The 23,075-nt window shown below is 33.1% G+C and overlaps 1 protein-coding gene across 1 annotated transcript in view; it reads left to right on the top strand.

The window, feature by feature from the left end:
* Positions 1 to 22,104, top strand: part of SLCO6A1 (solute carrier organic anion transporter family member 6A1) — a 74,503-nt gene extending 52,399 nt beyond the window's left edge. The window contains exons 10-13 of the mRNA XM_028509978.1: positions 264 to 451; positions 14,038 to 14,102; positions 16,112 to 16,249; positions 21,953 to 22,104. Coding sequence (XP_028365779.1) covers positions 264 to 451; positions 14,038 to 14,102; positions 16,112 to 16,249; positions 21,953 to 22,104 — 543 coding nt within the window. The remainder of the gene's footprint in view (positions 1 to 263; positions 452 to 14,037; positions 14,103 to 16,111; positions 16,250 to 21,952) is intronic.
* Positions 22,105 to 23,075: the final 971 nt, after the last annotated feature.

Below are 23,075 nucleotides of genomic sequence, written 5' to 3'. Positions count from 1 at the left end.
TTGGTGGAATTTCTTAAATTAATAGAATTTTTTCTAAGTAACTATAATTACATACATGCACACACAAACACATGAGTCTTTAAAATAGCTTGGACTTACATTAATATTTCATTTCTGAGTGATGACTAGCAGATTTAATATGAGGGCATTTACTGTTAAAACTGGCTAGTCTCAATATAGTTATTGATTTAATTTTTACTTTATAATATGTTTTTGCTTTATAACTATATTTCTAAAAGATAGTATTCTATCTTAATTTTTAGACATATTTCAATTGTTCTTGCATTACTGATGGATTAACAAATGCAGATGAGGACGGTGATTTTATTGATGCTAGATCTGGGACCTGTGATACAAAGTGCTATAAATTACCTTTGTTCATTGTTGTTATGTTTTCTACACTTGTATTTGCTGCTTTTTCTGGTACACCAAACATGCTGACCATCCTTCGGTATGTATATTATTATTTATGATAATTGTCTTTTAAAATAAAAAAGTCAATTTCAGGAAGATTTTATAATATTATAGTAAATGATTTACTCTTGTTTCAAGGTACCAATTGCTAGAGGGGAAATTGTTACACTGTCAAAATTCATGTGTATGGTTTATTCTCTATATTGACTAATTTATTTCCATAAAGCCTAAAGCCATCACATTTAGTTCAGTAAACTTTAATTTATAACATGGAAAATTTATATATAGGCATATTGTTACATTGTCAAAATTTATGGACATGTCTAATTCTTTATCTAATTTATTTGCATACTCTACAGATACCACATTTAGTTTAGCTTTAAATTAAAATTAAGTTTAAATACTTAATTTACCAAACCTGGAAATTTTGTAAATATAGAGTAATTCTTAATTATGACAAAGATTTAATTATAAGGTTTAATTGGTTATAGGTATTTATTGAATATTTACTTCTATATTAGCCAATTTGACTATGAAAAAAACTTCAGTATCATCAAGAAAGGAACATAATTTTAGAATTTTACTTATTATAAGGTTTTAAAGAGTTTGTATTTACTTTTTTTTTTTTTTAAAGATTTTATTTATTTATTTTTAGAGAGGGAAAGGAGGGAGGGAGGGAGGGAGAGGAAGAGAGAGAGGAACATCAATGTGCGGTTGCTGGGGGTTATGGCCTGCAACCCAGGACTGTACCCTGGCTGGGAATCGAAACTGGGATACTGTATTTACTTTTTTTTTAGAGGGGAAGGGAGGGAGAAAGGGAGATCAATGTGCAGTTGCCTCTCATGTGCCCCTTGTTGGGGACCTGGCCTGCAACCAAGGAATACACCCTGACTGGGAGTTGAACCAGCGACCCTTTGGTTTGCAGGCTGGTGCTCAATCTACTGAGCCACACCAGCCAGGACAATTTTTAGAATTTTAGAGTGTTGTTATGTGTTTATTATTATTCTAAATTAAAGCAACATTTGTTATTGATTTGTTTGTCCTGAATATATATTGATAAAATAAAGATATTTATTTTTATTACAGTAGCAGAATAATTGGTCATTATTTTCAAATTATTATTTTTTGCCAGGGGCTAACATAAAACTTTAAGTCATCAGGAGTGCTTTTTTGGTCCCTTAGGAAAGCATATTAGAAAACTTGAATAAATATATACAGAAATAAAATATGAATTGGGCTTATGTGACCTCTGTCCTCAGTAAAATTGCAATTTAGATGGGAGACAAAATTTGGGCATATCAATATAGGAAGCGGCTTTTTCATTTACTTACATGTGTCTGGCACTGAACCTGTAAGGACGAATAAAATATGGACCTTGACCTTCAGTTACTTAGAGTTTAATTGGGAAGAAAAATACTTAAAAAAAAATAGAGTGAATATATAAAAGTGCTTTGATTAAAGCCTACATAGACTGATCCAGGACAAAGTGAAGAGAAGGGCAATTTTTACCTAGGGTGATTTAGAAATGCTTGCAGAAAGTGTGTCACTTGAACTAAGGTGTAAAGATAAATGATTTCTCATAATGTGAGCAGACTGGGGACAAGTTCTTAACAGGAAAAGTGAGCAGTGCAAGTAGAGGCAAAATGCATAAAATACCTGAACAACAAGTTTTGTTTTGACTGGAGTGGTATGATGGTGAATGGGACAAGGAGATTCGAGCTTGGGAAGGGCCTGAAATGGGTGGCTTCTTTGCCACGTTAATGCGAATGATGTTATTGTGTGTATGTGTGGAGGTCATGACCACAATACCCCTCAAAAGTAAAAGTGATCAGCCCTGGCTGGTGTGGATCAATGGATTGAATGTCAGCCTGTGGACCATAGGGTTGCTGGTTCGATTCCCAGTCAGCGTACATGCCTGGGTTGCAAGCTGGGTCCCTGGTGGGGGCTATGTGGGAGGCAACCATACATGGATGTTTCCCTCCTTTTCTTTCTCCTTCCCTTCCCCTCTCTCTAAAAATAAATGAATAAAAATCTTTTTAAAAACATAAGAGTGATCAAATACGCATTTTAGATAGAATACTTTAAAATAGTATGGAAGATGATGCTGAGGGAGAAAACTTGGAAAAAAGAAAAAGTACTTAGGGCATCATTTTAGAATTTAGTAGTGGTTTTCAGAGATAGAGATAATATTTTAGAAAAATTTAGTTTACATAAAAGGGGGAAGTTATTACTTTGATATTCCTGGAACCAAATATGAAGAAATTTATGATTATGGCCAGATTTCCAGTCTGGGGAGCTAAATTAATGATAGTGCATTAACTGAGTTAAGAAATTTAAGGAGAAGAGAAAGCTCAGAATGAAGATAATCAGTGCAATGTTGAACATACCTTATTAAAAGTTTATGTGAAACATCCAAGGAAATATTCCCCACAGTGTGGTAAGAAAGATGATAGTAATATTCCCGAAGTTCAGTTCTGAATCTTCTCAATTCTGAACCTGAAAATGATACAAAGCAAAAAGGAGACCAACACACACACATACATGCACACACTGTATTTTCAGTGCTATTATGAGACAGATAAAAATGATAAAATTGAAACTGTATGTAAGTATTTCTTAAATTGAAACAGACTGGAATCTAGTTTGTAATTTCACAAAGATGTTAAAAAGAAAAACAGGAAATGTGGAGAGTGTCTCAGGATTGTCCAATTTCAGATATCTCCGTTATGTATTTCTGCTTAGGAGAAGAAGACACCCACCTTTATTTATTTTTAAAGATTTTATTTATTTTTAGAGAGAGGGGGAGGGAGGGAGAGAAACATTGATGCACAAGAGAAATATCTATTGATTGCCTCTCGCTCGCCCCCAGCTGGAGACCTGGCCTGCAACCCAGGCATGTGCCCTAACCACCTGTTGCACCAGACACATTCCAGTTCCCAGGCCAGTGCTCAATCCACTGAGCCACACCAGCCAGGGTGATGACCTCACCTTTAGATGGAAGTTATGGGAGCATTACCTAGGTAGATAAGTTAAGGCTGAATATTTCTGGAAAGAATGAAAGAAAAGTTTAGAAAATGCCCATGAGGGCCACATATGGCAGATCTGAAAGAGTGGCAGTAAAATATGCCTTCTACACATGAATCCATATCTTTGGAAAGCAAGAAGTGTGGAGACTTCAGAAGCCCAGGGCTGGCAGAAGTTCCTTTGAAACAGCTCAGGCTTGGGGAGGCAGAGTCTTCCCTCTATCCACGGAGGAGATAACACTATTTGAAGCTAAGAAACCCTGGCTCATGTTCCATTTCCATGAACTTCTGCCTCTACTTTCACAAAATAATCTCATTCAAATATGAGTAAGTAGAAAAGGAAAACATTCTGCCTCTACTAAACATTCACTAAAATAATTTTAGTGAAAGAAATGAAACATTTTAATCACTACTACAAACCACACTAGAAAAATAATACCAAACGCTAAAATCAGAGAAAATACACAGGTAACTATATGTAAGTTTAAACCAAAAAATTTAAACAGTCATGTTCACAAAACAAGAGAAAAATATCTAGTTGAAGGAAGCTACGAAATAAAAATGAACAGAACTCAGGAGAAAAAACCAGAAACTTCAGAAAGTAAAATTAAGTTATAAAGCACACACAAAAGAAAAGACAACATACAAAACAAGTATGAGGCATAGAAAGTATAGAAAGAGAGGGAGAGAGAGAGAAATGGAGAATACAAAATAAATTTAAGATAAAAGGTCTTAAGAGAAATGAGGCAAATATAGAAGACAGATGATCCAACATACTACATAACTGGAGTCCCCAAAGAAGAAAACCAAAACAGTCAAACAATAAATATTTAATCCATAGTTAATTAAACTTTACTGAAATGATTTAAAAAATTTTATTTGTTGATTGTAGAGAGAGAGAAAGGATGTAGGGAGAGAATGGAGAGAGAGAGAGAGAGAGCGCAACATTGATTTGTTGTTCCGCTTATGCATTGACTGGTTGCTTCCTGTATGTGTCCTGACTGGAGATTGAACCCACAACCTTGGTATATCAAGACAATGCTCTAACCAACTGAAGTACCCAGTCAGGGCTGGAATGATTTTTAATAAATACTGAAATAATAAGTAATAATAATTAATAGTGAATAAATAAAATAAAATGAAATAATATTTGAATTTATATATTGAAACTGCACATCAAATATCTAGGGAAATTGACCCAGAACAATCAGTACTGAGATATACCACAGCAAAACTGGATTTAAAGTAAAGAGATAATTTTTTTATTGTCTAAGAGAAAAAGTAAAGAGTTTGGTATCATGTTTCTCAAAAGGAACATTCACCTCCAGAAGACTAGGAAGACCTTCAGGGAAAGAAAACATAAGCTAATTATTTCATCATCAATAAACTGCCTCATAATTATAAATAGTTTTGATATGGACAAACTCAGGAAATGTTGTTATGAGCTACTCTTTAATAGTGGACAGCATATAAGTAGCCAACATACGTTTGGAGAAACTGATAAAAGGTCTGGTGGAGAGCACTGAATGTGACAAGCTAAACAAATTTAAGTCATACATTTAACTAAGTATATTCATTTATGCTAGAACTAAAAACTGAGCATAAATGTGGCAAAATAGAATGAAATGTAATATATTTTGATAAAGTAGAAATTACATAACTAACAAAAATGGGAGAATAAAACAAGAGAGAGCTCAAAAGAAGGACAAGATTGCTGGCTGGCTAGTAGGAAGTGGGAATCAACAGGTGTCATTTTTATAGACATTTTATTGAAGATTAATACGTATTCAGAAGAGTGCACAAATTGTAGACTTATGGATTTCTACAAAGTGAAGATACCTATGTAACCACAATCCAGGTTAAAAGGTTGATAATTACAGTTATTTCTTTAGCCTTTCCCCAACTCCCTTATTGTCATTAACCCCCTCAACCCTAAGGTTACCACCATTTTGACTTCTATAATGAATAAGTTAGTTCGTTCTGTGTCTGAGCTTTATATACACACAGGAGGATACAGGACATAGCCATTTGTGTGTGCATCGTGTTACTCCACAATGTGCTCATAAGAGTCATTCACACTGTCACACACAACAGAAATTCATTTTCATTGCTCTGTAGCAGTGCTGTCTAGTCATATTTTCTATGAGGATGGATATATTCTACATTTCTGCCATCCAATATAGTTGTCTCTAGCCAGGTGTGCCTATTGAGCATCTGAAATGAAGTTAGTGTGGATGTGGCACCAAACTTTGAATTTTATTTCACTTTAATTGACTTTCAAGTAGGCACATGTGGCTTATGGTTACATACAGGATAGTTTTATAGCAGTCCAGTGTAGGAACATATGCCCAAATTTGCTTCTTTGTTCTACAATTAATGTTGTCTTCAGGTGAGGGCTATCAGGACTAGTGTTTTTAAGAAGATTCTTGTACATGTCTTTGGGGAACATATGACTACATTCCTATCAAGAACGTATAGAAACAGCAGAATTGCTGGGTTATAGGCTACACATATTTTAAGCTGTTTAATAAATTATAAAAGAATTTTCACAAATTCATTCTTCCAGCAGTTTTGTTCTTATTTTAAATTTGATCAATTTTGATGGGTGTGTGTTTTTTTTCCTTTGTGATTTTAATTTCCTTATTCAGAAGACTAATATTATTAAACTTAGTTTTCTTTATTTTTAATTTTTTTTACTTATTGATTTCAGAGAGAGAGAAAGAGATTTGTTGTTCCACTCATTTATGCATTCTGTTTCTTGTGCGTGCCCTGACAGAAGATCCAACCCGCAACCTTGGCATATGGGATGACTCTCTGACCAACTGAGCTACCTGGCCAGGGCAAATTAGTTTCCTTTATCTATTAGCCATATGAATATGACATTTTGTCAAATGTCTGTTCATTTCTTTTGTCTATTTTTATATACGGTTTTTGTCTTCTTTAATAATTTGTAAGAATTCTTTATATGTTCTTTATATACTCCAAGTGGGGAGTTATTTGTCATGTATTTTCATGATAAATACATCCTCCAACTTTTCACCTTGCCTTTTTACTCTGATAATGGCATCTTTTGAGTGAAATAAGTTTTAATATTCTGTTTAAGAAATCTTCACCTCATCAAAATCATGAGGACATTTTGTATTCTAATAAGTATAGTACGTAATCAATAATTCAGCTGGACATTTTTTGTATAAAGTAGGGGTTGAGTTTTATTTTTTATATGAATGTTAATTGACTCACCACCATTTATTTAAAGGCTATCCTTTCCCAGAGCAATGGACCAATAGGCTGTATATATGTGGTCTGTTTCTGCACTCATTTTGTTCCATTGGTCTGTGCATCCCTGCACCCATTTTATACTGTCTTAACCACTATGTATTTACTGTGAATATTTATGTCAGGCTTTGTTGCAAGCCCACCTTCCAGATTTCTTGGTCATTCCTGATCCTTTGCATTTGTAGGTAATTAAAATTACCAAGTCAATGCCCATAGAAAACATACTCAGATTGTGACAGGGTTGCCTTTGAATCAGTCTGGGAGAATTGCAGGCTACAGTTACCACACTGAGTCTCTTGATCAATCAGTGAGATACAATAACTTTATTTATTTAAAGTATTTATTTTTTCCAATGTTTCCTAATTTTTATCTCAAAGTGGAGTGATACACCTCTTTTATTAGATCCATTCCTAAGTAGTTGATGTTTACTATAGTGCAGTATAGTATACTTGTTTATTGCTGGTATGAAAAATTGCAATTTATTCTTGTGCTTGGGCCTCATATCCTGTGGTTGTGCTCATAGTAATTTCTAATAGTTTGTTGGTAGGTTACTTTAAATGTTTTGTGTACATAATCATGATCTGCAAATAATAGTTTTTATTCCTTCTTTTCCAACCTTTATACCTTTTCTTTCTTGTACTGATTAAGCTATCTTGTACAATGCTGAATAGATGTAGTGACAGTTGCTATCCTTATTTTTATGCCCATTAAGATAAAGACTTGATATTTTATTGTTAGATATAAAATTTACTGTAAATTTCAGTTTTAAGCATGGTATTTTATAATGCTCATCACAATAAGTCAGTTTGCTTCCACTTCCAATTCACTAAAACTTTAAAAATTAAACTTTGAAATTTATCAGATTCATCTCATATACCTAATACAATTATTACAATATGATATGTGTACTTTGTTCTAGGAATAAACTGGGTTTGGTTAGTTGCTTGATTTGATTTGTTGATATTTCATTCTGAATTTTTACATCATACTCATGAATAAAATTGCCATACAATTTTCCCCTCCTATTAATGAGCTTGTTATGTTTTGGCATCAGTGTTACGCTGCCCTCAAAAAAATCAGTTGGCAAGTATCTCCTCATTTCATAACATCTGTACTGTTTTATGAAGCTGTGGTGTCATTTATTAAATTAAATCTTTAGAAGGAATCACTTGTGATGACACCTGGGCTTGGAAATGTGAGAGGTTTGAAATTAAACATTGAATAACTTTGTGTGTGTAGGTGGGAGAGATTAATAAATATTTCTGCTTTTATAATTTCTATCATTTCCCTTTTATGTTAAAAATGTTTTCATTTTATTCACGTATTACTCCTGCATGTTAGCATATATGACTTTTCTATCCAAGTGTGCACCCTGAAAGTCTTGATGTGTATTTTTCTCATTCTTTATATTCAAATATGCCTTTTAATGTATTTTTAAAATTTGAACCATGTGTTATTCAGAAGTGTATAGTTTAATTTCTAAACATCTGGAAATTTATTGGTTATATTTTGTTATTTACTTGTAGATTAATTCCACTGTCTTCAAAGAACATATTTTTAAACAAGAATATGTTTCTGAAAGTTTCTTTAGATTTACAAAAGATTTTAAATCTTTGTTTATTTTATGGCAGATTTGTATGTTATTTTATTTCCATCATCTTTGTTATATATAGTTTGAATCTATATTAGTTGAAAACAAATTTAAAATTGCTACCACTTTCTGGTTTATTGACCTTATGAAATAGCCTTCTTTCTCTCTAATAACTTATAGTTACTATTTCTGACTTAAACATTGCTTCATCAGCTATATTTTATTCATTCTTTCATAATGTTTACTTTCTAGTATTTTGCTTTCAGTCTTTCTCTGACTATATTTATTTAAGCTATTTTCTTGTAGGCCACATATAGATGACTTTTAAAAAAATTAGCAACTTAGTTTTTAATTGGAGTATATAGAAGATTAAATTAAAAGTAATTGCTAATATGTTTGGCATTTTATCTATTAGTCTTGTTTTAAATTTTTTTCTTGTTCTTTCTATTCCTTTTTAAAAATTATTTTAAATTGACATAGTTACTTCTAGTTTTTATTATTTTCCCCCATTATTTTGCTAATTATATACTATTTCATTCTTCTTGTGGTAGTCACCTTAGACATTACGGGAGTGTATATTACTCATTAGAGTCAAATTACATTAGTACTTCTGCCACATCCTGGATAATGTCAGGATATAAGAACACCTGCCTCTCTTCCAAACTTTTTCTTTTTGTTCTCATGTATTTTGAGGCAACATAAGTTTTAAATCCTAAAAAATATAATTTTAATCTTTTCATTTTTTCTTACATTTCTTAGGGATTATTTTCTTCCAGAAAAAAAAAAATCATTTTACTATGGCTGTGCTGGAAATGAATTTTATTCATTTTTTCTTGTGTAAAGATGTCTTTAATCTATCTTCATTATAACATTTATTTTGGCTATTTATGGAATTCAAAGTTGAAGATTATTTTCTTTCATTACTTTAAAAAGAATTATTTAAGTGTCTCCCTGGCTTCTGTGGGAACATTTTTATTACAGTTCCTTTGAATGTGATGTGCCTTTTACTCTAGATGTTTTTAACATTTCCCCATTGTTTTTGGCTGTCAGCAATTTTACTATGATATTCCTGAATGAAAATTTGTTTGTATTTATGGTGCATGGAGTTTTAAAATTTCCTTATGTCTTTAAAAGAAAAGCTTGCCATCTTTCCCTGTTATCTAAAAGGATGGCAAGTGTGTTAGTTTGCTAGGCTGCCATAAAAAGGTACAACACGCCAGAAGGCTTAAACAACAGAAAGTAATTGCTTCTGCTCTATTCTTTCTCTACTCACATTTGGGATATCAATTATACATATCATAAATCTTTTATTGTTCCATGGGTTTCTTATGCTCTTTTACTTTCTATTTTCATTTCTTATCGTGTTCTCTGTTTCAGATCAAAGTTTTTTTTAAATTTATTTTTATTCTAATCCATTAATCAATCTGACCTTCACCTGCTTTTCCAGTTACTCATACTCTAGTTTACTAATTCTGTCTTCATCCATGTCTAAATAGCCTTTAAATTCACCCATTGAGTTATTAATTCTAATTGGTATACTTTGCCATTATAGAATTTCATTTATTTTTAGTAGCTTCTCATTCTCTGATAATATTCTCTATCATGTCATTTGTTTTCTTGGACATTAATCTCCCAAGTTTAAAATCTTTCAGATATTTAGTATCTGAATGTACTGAAGGACTCTACATTTTGTATGTGTTTTCCTCTTGACCCTGTGTCTTATAATTCCTTAGATACTGGAGGTAAAAACAACTAAAAGAAATAACTGAATAACTAAAATGGTAACCTCCTTGTAACCCAAAGGAGTGTGGGGTAGTAATGGGGGGACATGAGGGCAAGGATTTAAACAGACAAGCCTCTCCAGCATGTTTTCTTTATATCGCTTTGCTTTCTAAAGCCTGTAATTACACTATGAATTTAACAAATAAATTTCAATTAAAAAATACCATGAAAGTCAAAACTTGAACACATAAATTATGAAGTCATTATCAAATAAGTGATTATTAACATTGTGAGAGTGGGGTAGGGTGGAATAACTTGCAACAGACCACTGCTCCTACAGAGCATGATTAGAGAAGCTGTGTCAAATGATAAACATCCTATTGTTTGAAGCAGAAAGCAGAGGACTAGAGGAATTGAAATTCCAGAGAGAGCAGAAGGTTTTAGAGGTGAAAAAGGATCTAAAGCTCTCCCTGAAATTCTTGATGGTCCTTGAAAACGGGTAGATGCTGACACTCTGGACCAGGCCCCGTTAGCAGACATTTGGTCCTGTTAGATGTCCACAAAGACAGCTGGTCTATACCATAAGGTGTAGATATTTGGTTCTGTCGAAAATGTTCCCAGAGACATTTGGTCCAGAGTTAATACAACCCTGCTCTTCTGCAAGATTCAAACCCAGACCCATCTCCATCACACTGGCTACCAAGGCAACAAGGGTGATTCTTGGCAATGCAGCCCCAACACAATTATTAAACCTATATAACATGGTAGTATTTTTATGTACTAATCCTGCAAACCCAAAGTAGAAATAAACTTTGTGGGTGGTTTAAACACAGGGATATTTTCTATGCATGGATTTTTTTGACAGGACCAAATATTGAGGACCATTTGTCATGGACCAATATGGTTATGGTCAATTTGGAGAGGACCAAGTGTCCTGCAAGGCTAGATCCAGGTGGAAGGTCACTACTGGGAGAGCTGCAAATTGGCAGACTTTTGCTGCTCACGTGAAGTTAAGGATGACAACATTTTTTCCCTCTGGAGAAATTTTCTGAAGTTTGAAGCTGTGTGAGGCTTAAGTCTAAAGTGAAAAGTATCATGATTTGTCTGTATCTCTTCATCAATGTGGTTATAAAGAAAAATTAGTTCTTCCATCTTTCCCTTTCATTCCCCATTATTTTAATATGTTTGTGTCTTCTCAACTATGATAGACACCATGGATTCAAGTAAGAAGATAGATGAAAACTTTAAGGGAAAAAATGGACTAAAAGAGGAATAAATGTGACCAGGTTCCTACTGCCTTAATGGATATTTAAGAGTGGCAAGAGAGACAGCAAAAAATAAACAAATAAATAATTAGGTTTCACTAATTAAGTATTTAATAATATTGCAATTAACTATTTAACTAAGTAAATACTTAAGTATGCAATTAAGTATTTAATTGCAATGCTAAAACACGCTGCAAAGAAAATAGAAAAATGCAATGAGAAAATTATAGGATGATCTAATTTAGTCTGGGCATTCAGAGAGGGCATGCTGAAGAAATGACACTTAAGCTGAGCCCTAAAGGGTGGGGACAAGTATTTCACACAGTGGGAGAAACACACATAAAGATTCTGATGCAACTTTATAAGACTGTTGTATTTTTTAATGTTGTGAACAAAGAGAGTAAGAAAGACAACAGTTGTGAGGTGTCATGGAATGAGACTGGTAAGATTGGATGACCCTTGTACGTTTGTTTTTTGTAATTCTAGATTTTATCCTAAGAACAATAGGAAGACTTTGAAGGATCCTAGTGTAGCAGTGAAATAATCAGACTTCCACCCTTAATAATATCAGTGTGTCTCTTTGTGGAAAGTGGAATGAAGGATAATGGTGTTGGGAGGTATGAGAGGTAAATTAGGAAGTCATTTCAGTTTTATTTTAAGGCAGAAGATATAGGCTTGGAATAGATAACTGGACTTAGAGATGTAGAAAATCAGAAAAAGAAATATGAAAAAATAAAATTGTAAAATAGCAGTATTTGATTATTGATTGCAGTGAATGGGGAAAAGGATGGTATCAAGGATGCCTCTTTCTAGGTTTTGGGCTTGAAAACCACATGGATGATGGTTCCCTTCTTGTGATAGGGAGCATTAGGGGAAGAACAGCTTTAGGGTAAGGCAGGAACTGAAGTCTACAACTGATGCCTTCTATGAAAGGCATGGACTGAAAATGTACATTTAGAAGTTGTAAGAGATAGTAGGAACTGCCTTTTACATTTTGAAAGAGTACTAACAAAATTTTTGTTTACTCCCTGAAGTTCTTAAATCATCCTATCATAACCTTACTTGTTAGAATAATAAAATGCATTCACTTTGTTATTAAAACATTGTAGTTTTTCATTAAAATTTTGTTTTTATAAGTATCTATTATTTATTTTTGTGTTGTTCATTTAACTGAGTTTGACAAATCCTGGGAATCATTAATCATTCCATCTTGTTTTGTATATCAGTTAGGAAGGGGATTGTAATCAAACTGAAGATACACAAATACTTCTAATGAGTCTACTTATGAGTTATGGTCTGTTCTATATAGGTGCTTCAGAGAGCAGCACTTTTACATTCCATATAAGAAAACTACTTATGCTAAATGAAGCAGAACACTCGATTACAGTTAAGCATGTAACTATTTCCACTTTATACCAAAACCTTTACACTAAAGTGTGGTTCTAAAATGTGAAGCTTTACTTATTTTTCTCTCTCTAATGAATCTGCTCAGAACTAAAGTATAAAATCTTTTATTTAAAACTGATCATTTGAGAATTGGTTCATTTATTTTCATTTTACTAATAGTAAGCATTAGAGGAAAAGATATATTTTCCAGACTGGTATAGGTGGAATTATCTCACTTTTTGAAAAATAATCACAAAATATTATACATATGCTACATTTTAATAAGTTGAATGATGTCGGATGAAAATATTGGTCATACTAATTTTCTGTTCAAGTTCTGGAACAGGAAGCAAAGGACAAGTATAGAGTTTACTTAAAATATTCATTTAAAATATAATTAGTTTATATAGTTCCACTTCCTGAAAAGTTGAATTTTTAAATTTATTTTCCATTTATTTTTCAAGCTACAATGTATGATATTATGCATTATTTTTCTTTTTAAAATAAGTATTCAATTTGACCAGTAGGAAATACACAGATCTTCATTATTTTTATTTGGGAAATTTGTTTTTTATATATTTTAGCTTATGAATAGTGAGGTAACAGTGAGAGGTCCAACAGGAAAGAGATGACATCCCCAAATTAGGGCAACTCAAGCAAGGTTGACTAAAGTGGCCATTTAAAAGGACAGCAGGGTTTAGGGGATCCCCAGGTATATAATGCAGTACCTCTGGGTTCCACCCCAGCCAGGCCCAAAGCAAAATGGATAGGAAGGACAGAGACTTGTATGGGGAACCTCTTTGTCTGGGGACCAAGTCATCCTGAAGGAACTCTTCAGGGATGGAGTTTGGGGATGAAGATCTTAATGTCACTTTCCTTCCTCACTGTGGAGGGTTCCATTGGCAGAACCCAAGGAGAAGGCAAGAGAGCCTATTGACATAGTCCATTTAGGTCAGCCCATTTAGGACAGACAGAAGGGTGAGAAATGTAGAGCGTGGATCTCCCAGGGGCAAAAAGAATAATGTAAGACAATGGGTGTGTACCACAGAATGACAAAAGAGAAGTGGGAAAGGTGGTGCTATGACTTTTTTTTCAGGATGGAGGGACAGAGGGTTTGGGTCATAACTGCCTACTCCTTGTGAAGTGCAAGAAGCTTTGGGGCTGGTTGGCAAGGGGCAGGATTTGGAGAACTGGGAGGTGTAGCAATTCTATAGTTAAAGCAGGCTGTACTCTGTTAACTGACCAAAGATTCTTAGTTTAATTCATGCACAAGAAGGAAAAGTTCACCTAGAACCTAGAGAATGTTCTCTGTAGCTAACAATAATGATGCTTTGATGATATCATTGCTTTTTGTTTGCAGGATCGTACCTGACAAACAACGTTGTCTGGCTTTGGGCATGAGTTTTGTGATTTTGAGAATATTTGGTATGTACTTTTAGTAATCTTTTATTGTATCAAAATGTTACTATTTTTATATGTGTATATGTATATTTTTACATACATATTTATGTAAAAATATGTTTACATGTATATTTATAATTTCAAATAAATAATGAGGGTAAACAGAAATAAACCAAGTGAAGGAGGAGCTGCTTTGCAGAATTTAGGAGATAACACTTAATGTAAAAAGATAATAACTAATGTAAACCCTATTCTGCCATATAAAATATGCATTAATATTGTATTCAATTGGGAGAGATAATCCACTTGATCACAAGTATGTTCACTAAGCTCACACAAGTGGTTTGGTAGCTGAAATAAACACTTATATGAGCTTAACAACTACACATTGCTTTGAATTTGGGAAGTCAGTAACCTAAACTACTGCTTTTAAACATTTCATTACCAAAGTGACTGAATCTGATATTTTTAAGGACTTCCACCAAAAGAAAGAATTAGTTTTGCTGAGGGTAATGTACTCTGTACTCCATGCTTTCTTAAAATAACAAAAACTAGCTCTCAAATCCACATTAGGACTATATTAGGACCCCTCATTCAAGAAGCTGATTGAACATATTGATGGGGTAAGGAAACAAGATTGGACTGGATTGAAGACTGAATGGCACATGATAAATGCAGTCAAGAATGCAGACATAATTTTAGTGTGGCTCTGATGTGAACCAGAGAAACCATTCCAGACCTACATCAGTAGGGGTTTTAAATTAGCTTTAATAGGGAAAAAAGAGGATATTTTTATGGTGCACAATGATCCACTAGAGAAGGACAGGCTTGTAATGGAAAAGAGAACATAAGAAAACGGCATAGACAGTTTCCTGCATCAGAAACAAACCCATTGAAAGTGATGCATTTTTAATGAAAGTGAGTAGAATAAGATGATATTTTAGATACAGACTCTCTGGACAGGGCTTTGCTATCAGAGAATTTTAAACAGAGGATAGATATTATCTAATTTACATTTAAAAGATAACTCTGCTGCTGGAGGGAGAAATAGTTAATAGAATATAATGTGGAGAATATGAAAACGGAGGCTTTTACTGAAATATGTGCTAGTCACATTAAATTGGTGTCTGGGGCTTGTCATAGAGACAGAGAGAAACCAGCATATCCAATCTATGTTTGCAGTTAGTGTTACAAAAATTTATCATGGATTGGGAATGCATAGTAGGCTGAGGGTTTTTTACCTTGAACAATTATAAACAGAGTGCCAGCCCTCACTGAAACAGGATTTCTGGTGTTAGATAGTGGTCTTTGGCAGGAATGAAATCATGAGGCATGAGGGCCCTCATAATTTATTTAAGAAGATGGTCAGTCATTAGACATGTTAGTTTTCAGAACCTGGTCCTGGTGTCCTTGGACACTCAATTCACTTTTACCTGCAAGTGACACTGTTGCTGAGCAGACGCGGCCTCCGAGGGTAGTAGAGGCTTCATGCAGGCAGCAGCGCTCAGCTGTCCTGCGAATGTGGACTGGCAGTCATCTGAACCCAGGGCTGCTATTAACACACCAGAGTTTACGTTTTAAGTTATTCTCCTCAATATCTTGATAAATAACAGATACACATTTGATTATAAAATCATTTTTTCAGTTATTGAAAATTTCAAAATTTGAAATGTTTGGAACAACACTGAGTACTTAAAATCAGCATTTAGTATCTCTGTTGGAAATACGTTGTCCTAAAATTTTCATTCAAAAATTAGCAGTTTTGAGATGTCAACTAAGAACATACACACCTTTGTGAAAAGATGCAAATCTACCAATTTTTTATACCTATAGGGATAAAATTTTTCAAAATCATATTGTTTCCAGTTATTAACAATCCTATTTGTAAGTAAATTGTTAGATAAATTTCAATGATATGTTTGCTAGTGATGATGTCTAAATATATATGTAGAAGTTTAATTTCAGGATAAAAATTATTATGATCCCAAACTATAGTGTCATGAAGAATTTAAAATTCCTGCATTTTTTCATAGGGAGTATACCTGGACCAATAGTGTTTAAAATGGTAGGAGAAAGTTCTTGTACCTTTTGGGACAGTGGGTACTGTGGAAGCAGAGAACACTGTTGGATCTATAACAAGACAAAAATGGCCTACCTGGTTTTAGGAACAGGTAAGTCATATCTACTGAAGAAATGTAGAGAGGTAAAATTATTTTCAAAATTATGATTGTTCATAGTAAGTTACAGTAACATTAATGAGCAAATGGATACTTTGATGATTAAAGAAGCCTTATATTACTACATAACAATATTTTGGAAACTAAAGTACTATAGAATATATGTAAATATTTGAGTCATTGTATTAGATATACAGTTGTTTTATATTATTCCTGAATAAAGGGTGAGAATTACTAGATTTTCAATTTGGGAAGTAGTTTTGCCTATATACATATTCAGCCAAGTTGTTTGACCCTGTGACCCTCTCCATTTCTACCATGAAAGATTGGATGATTTAAAAAAAGGTTTTTGCACCACTAAAGAGCATCAACATACTCTTACTCTACTTAAATATAAGTTTCATGTTGTCTCTTATGCTCAATGATGTAACAGTGCTTGGCACACTGCAAGCATTCATTGAAGAAGTGAGAGGTAGAGGACTTGACGTGCCGTGGGGGTGTGAACTACAGCCAAAGTGCTGGGATAGTCTAGATATGCTTGTATGAGTTTGGATAATTCAGTAGATCTTCCTGCATCTTTATTCATCTGTAAAAGGAGGATTTAGAGCTATGTAATTTTGAAGTCTTAATCATTACTAACATTGAATGATGTTATTATATAGATGCTATTGGTGTGATAAATATTTCAAAGTGATTATATGTTTTGTGATTTTACTAACTGGGTTCAGTAATTCAAAGAACCACATAATGTTAGACTCTAATGTTTAACAATAACAATTACCTGTTTGATAAAAAATATAGAGCAATGCCTTCTAATTCAGAAATTGATTACCTGGAAACTTAGTCAACACTTAACCTGAAAAGTAAAATTTAAGAAAAAATTAATAAGTCAAAAATGACATTTAAGAAATCAAAATAAATTTCTCAGAGGCAATTCAACAAAACTAGGCATTGTTCCTAAGGACATCCTCTTAAAATACTGCTGAGCCTTTCAATTTTTATGCTAACCTACCTTTAAACAGAATTCATAATTGAGAAAGATGATAAACTACTCAAGCCTTTTAAGGAGCTACTAAAAGGAGATCACAATAATAAAGAACATGGGAAATTACAGTAAGAGAAGGCAAATACAGGAAACTGTGATAGGAATATGCAGTTGAGGCAATTTTGTGCAAACCAGTACATTTTAAATTATATTTCATAAGTCACTTGAATCCGAAAAACTTGGAATGCTTGCTAAAAATATAAGTATTGGGGCCCTGAATTAGAATCCCAGGGATGAGAGGTAGGCATGCATATTTTTAATAAAGCACTTCAGGTGACTATCTAGAGAACCGGAGATTCTAGAGCTATTCCGTCAACATAGTGCACATTAACCATGTAGAGCTATTCAAATAGAAATGAAATAAAATTAAATACAATTAGAAATTCAGTTTCACATCAGCAACAGCTGAATTCCACCTATTTGATGGTCATGTTGGACTGCTCTGTTGGACAGAGCAGGTGAAGAGCAGTCATTGCAGTGGGATGTACTCAGTGTGTGACTACGGCTACGATGGAGCAAGTCTCATCCAAAAGGGATCCGTGGACCCTAGAAGCCCACACTAAGCTTTAGGGTATCTTCGAAACCCTAAAATTCTTTTCATTCAGTTTATGTCCAAGAAGTTTTTTCCTGTGGAGGGAGGCGGTGGCATTCACCATTCTTAGAAATTTTATCACTCAGAAAAGTTGGTAAGAAATTTATCATATCAATCCTTCAGTTCTCTGTGGTAGCAAGAAAATTCTTCTGATCTTTCTCTTAATTTTCCTTGGAATGACTCACTACATATGCACATTACATACATACTTTTACCTTAAATGAAGGATTCTATCACCTTTCTTAAATTGCACTAGAGAGATGATTTATAAGTCTTTTGCAAACATTTCCTATGTTAGCTTGCTATGTTTACCACTTCATTAGGCTTGTTTTATATTATCTCTGTAGAATTTTTATTGAATTATATATATTTTCAGAAAAGAACACATATTATAAATTCAACACATTTTTATAAAGTGAATATACCTGTAATTAGCATTAATATCAAGAAATACATATATTGGAAGTAAGAAATGAATTTAGTATGCTCATTGAATATACAATCAATATACACAAATCAATTGTGTTTCTATATACCAGGTACAACCAAATAAAAAAATAATATAATAACGAAAATAACATAAAAAATGAAGAACCAAGAAAAATATCTATTGAAAGTGGTATAAAAACTGTATACTAAAGACCACAAATTTCACTTAAGAGATGTTAAAATGTAAATACAGTGGTACCTTAGTACTTGTCAACTTCAGAACTCTTCAAACCTGGTACTTATCTCATTGATGAGAAAAAAAGATTTCAGCACTCAGTGCTTGCACACCACTCTTTGCACATATTAGAACTTGTATGAGTCACAACACCACCCCACAAGAGAAAATGCTTCATCAGCTGTTGCTTGCTCACCTCCTATTGGGGCGAATTAATGATGAGTACTGAGGGACCACTGTAAATGAAAAACTGCATATGCTTCCAGATATAAAGACTTGAAAATGCCACTTCTCCTAAATTAATTTATAGCATCAAGAGATCACAAACAAAATCCCACAAGGTATTTTTTTTTAAAGATTTTATTTATTTATTTTTAGAGAGGGAAGGGAGGGAGAGAGAGAGAGACAGAGACAGAGAGAGAGAGATACATCAATGTGCGGTTGCTGGGGGTTATGGCCTGCAACCCAGGAATGTACCCTGGCTGGGAGTCGAACCTGGGACACTTTGGTTCCCAGCCCGTGCTCAATCCACTGAGCTACGCCAGCCAGGGCGGTATTTTTTTTTAAATTGACAAGGGAATTGAAATTCATTTGAAGGTCAAAGGGCCAAGAGAATCTTGAAGATGAAACAAAATTGAAGGATATATTCTATCAGATACCCAAACCTATTATCAAGCTATCAGCACAGTAGGATAGTGATACAAATGTCATCACACTGACCAATGGAACAGAGCAGGGGTGTCAAACTCATTTTCACCAAGGGCCACATCAGCTTTGAGGTTGCCTTCGAGGGGCTGAATGTAATTTTAGGACTGTGTAAATGTAACTATTCCTTAAATATGGGCAAGGAGCTTGGTGCTGCCTCTGGGTAGAAACAAGGTGCCAGGCCAGATAAAACAAGGTGGAGGGCTGGATTAGGCCCTCTGGCCTCATGTTTGCCACTTGTGGAATAGAGGACCCAGAAACAAACCCACACAGGCACACTCAACTGAGTTATGGTGAAGGAAGACAATGAAATGTTAAAAAGATGATCTTCAAACAGGGTAATGGCTCATTTTATATATGCATATCTAAAAACATATCTTGATCCCTACCTCAAATCATATGTACAAAAAGCAATTCTAAATGCATAGCAGATGTAAATGTAAAAGATAAACAATAAATACTTTTGAGAAAAACAGGAGAGTATCTTCATGGCCTTGGAGTAGGAAGTAATTTAATAAACAGGATACCAAAAGCAGTAGCTACAAAAGTCAAACTATATGAAAACTAATAAATTCTGATCATCAAAAGAAGTAATTAAGAGAGAGAAAAGAGAGCTGCAGTGTAGAAGACAGTGAAAAAGGTGAAAAAGAGCAAGTGTCCAAAATATATAAAGTACTCTCACAAATAAATACTAAGCAAAGGAGTAATAACTTAATAGAAAAGTGGACAAAAGACTTGAAAGAAATTCACAAAAGTGGATAAACAAATAGCCAGTACACAACAAAGTGGATAATAATTTTGATAAAGGCAACAATAGAATACTATACAACAACGAAAAGGGAAAGTGCCCAAATACATAAAATACAGATGAATCACACAAACATAATGTTGAAATAAATAAACCAGTCATAAATCAGTTTGCAGTGTATGATTCCACTTACATAATTTTGACCTGCCATCAAACATTTCTAAAGCAAAGCAAACCAAACTAGCCCTTTTGGGTTAGTGAATTTGATTAAACGTGAAGAAGGATTCTCTGTTGTAGACACTGTTTTGTTCTTGATTCAGATGCTGGTTACACTGTGTTTCATTGAATAGATAAAAAAGCAGTGGTACATTTACACAGTGGAATACTATGTGGCTATGAAGCAGAAAAAATATCTTACCTTTTGCAACAACATAGATGGACTTGGAGATTATTATGCTAAGTGAAATTATTCAGTTAGTTTGATTCTCACTTATGTGTGTAATCTAATACCACACATATAAATCATATACCATATGATCCTCACTTATGTGTGTTATCTAATGGACAAAATAAACTGATGAATAAAATAGAAACAGGCATGGATACATGAAACAGACTGACAGCTGTCTGAGCAGAGGGGAAGGGTGGAACTGGATGAAATAAGGTGAAGGGATTAGTCAAAGCACATATATACATGACACATAGACACAGTCAACAGTGGGGTAATGGCTAGAAAGAAGTGGGCAGGAGTAGGTTGGAGGTAGGCAAAGAAGGGGTAAATGGGACATCTATATTAGTGTCAACAATAAAAATGAATGGAAAAAGTAAAAGAATATTAATGATAAAAATGTATCAAGCAACAATCTAAAATAACTTATTTTTTTGTAATTAATATATAGTTACATAGTATAGATCTTAGGTGTTTGGTTCGATGGCTTTTAGTAATTGAGTGCACCTGTGGAACCACCACCCAAAACAAGGTATAGAAATTCCCCCTGTGCCCCTTCCCAGAACATCCTCCTCCTCCACAGATAAACATCTTTCAGATTTCTACCACAATATGTTGGTTTTACCTATCCTAGAAATGTATGCAAATGTAATACAGCATATACTGATTTTTTGTTTATTTGTTTGTGTCTGTCTTGCTTAATGTTATGCTTTTGGAAAATTCATCCATGATATTTTATAGCAGTAGTTTGAGCTTTTAACTTTTTTTGTGAATGTACTACAGTTTATCTATTCTCATTCATGTATATTTGGATTGTTTATGGTGTTTGGCTCTTATAATGAAATGTACAAAATACTGTGTCGTTATAAATGATATAGGCTTGTTAATTTTTTCTTTTGTCTTTTGAAATCACTATAATTTATATTATCAGATAATTGATATTGTTGATCTGTAATATTTTTTACTTTAATCGATAGGGTTATTTGAACCCAAAGCTCAAGTACTTTTAAGTAATACTTGTACTGTATTAATTTTCTGAAACTTGAAACATAAAAATCAATTTAAACCCTCCTATAATCAATTAATATTTCTAAAACATTTGTTTGTATTTGGAGAATGATGAATATTTCAAGAAGAGTAAGGCTGCATGAAATGACTTAAACAGATTCCAGTTCCTATTTATAGTTAAGTTTTGAAGGTAGAAATTAATTACTTTTGTTTTTGTGTTAATATATTCTGTGAAATAGCAACACGCCTTGCATTTTTCTTGGGCTACACATTTAAGAAATCTGAAAGTTTTTGTGAGTACTTTAAAGATCTCCTTTAAGTAACCTAATATGTTTGTGACTTTAATTACATTCTACAATAAGAAAATTGGTACCTTTAGAGACAAAGTACACTTATTTTTTCTTTGGCAACTAACATTCTTTCCACAAATATTTTTACTTTAAATAAATTGATGCATACGATGGTTGTTGTTTTTTTTTTAATTTAGGTTTTTTTTGCAAAGTATGCACTATCTTGTCCACTACTGCTGCATTTTACCTATACAAACTTTCACTAAAGGAAAAGAGTGTATTCCTATCTATGCCTGTAAAAATTCTAAAATTTAAAAAAAGGAGACAGACGGAAGAAACTGATTTATAACTGGATCGTCAATGTGTAAGAATTATATGTTGTCAGTCCTTCAGTGGAATATTATACTAATAAATTCTAAAATAATTATAATATAATTGAATGTTTAATAAATGAATGTGTTCCATATGATCCCATAAGTTTTCGTATACTTTAGTATAAATATAGAAATATAGTCTTTGTGTTTTGAATTTTTTACAGATTCTAATATATATATTTCATACTTTTAATAAAACAATAATACTTGGAAGAAAAGGACAAAGTGGATATGGGAAAACACACACAAGTGACTGAATGCAGTACTGTCTCAGACTAGTCATTGGCCTTTGGCTAAACAATGTTACTTGGGCTTCATATGTTTTCTTTGTGGTACTTTTTATTTGCATTGAGGGTGTTTATTTCTCAATAATTTTTCAAAATTAAATTTGCCAATTCAGTTCATATAATAAAAATTTAAATTAAGGTCATATTTATTCTCCAAAAGAAAACCTATTTTAAACCCTTAAAAATGAACATTTTATTTTTCTTGTATTTGGTGATGGAGAGATTTCCTTAGAAAATGTCTCTTGTCAACTGGCCAGTTTGTTATCATATTTTCCATAGTCTTTTAATTTTAGTAGACATAAAATTCAGCATGATATTGTAACCTTTCTATTTTTACCTTGACTTGAATTTTATTGATAAAACCTACCTGATACCTGAATTAATATCCACTTTTGTGTATTTAAATGTCATTTTATGATTAATAATAATTATTCCATGTGAAGAAATTTTCAAATTTGTGTGTAGAAGATGTGTCAACCCTTTGTGGAATTTTTCTTAAGCTTTAACATGTCAATACAAAGTTTTTGTTTTAATTACTTCATATATATTTATGCTCCCATCCAAATTATATAGCAAAAATGCAAATATTAGAATGAAAATCAGGTTATTATAAAACAAAAACTTCTTTATCGACAATAGCTTTTAATCTCTTGAGAGAA

This window comes from Phyllostomus discolor, chromosome 3 (genome assembly GCF_004126475.2).
Source record: "Phyllostomus discolor isolate MPI-MPIP mPhyDis1 chromosome 3, mPhyDis1.pri.v3, whole genome shotgun sequence".
Classification (NCBI taxonomy): Eukaryota; Metazoa; Chordata; class Mammalia; order Chiroptera; family Phyllostomidae; genus Phyllostomus; species Phyllostomus discolor.
Note: the sequence above shows the minus strand (reverse complement) of the source record. Positions and strands in the feature narration are given on the sequence as shown.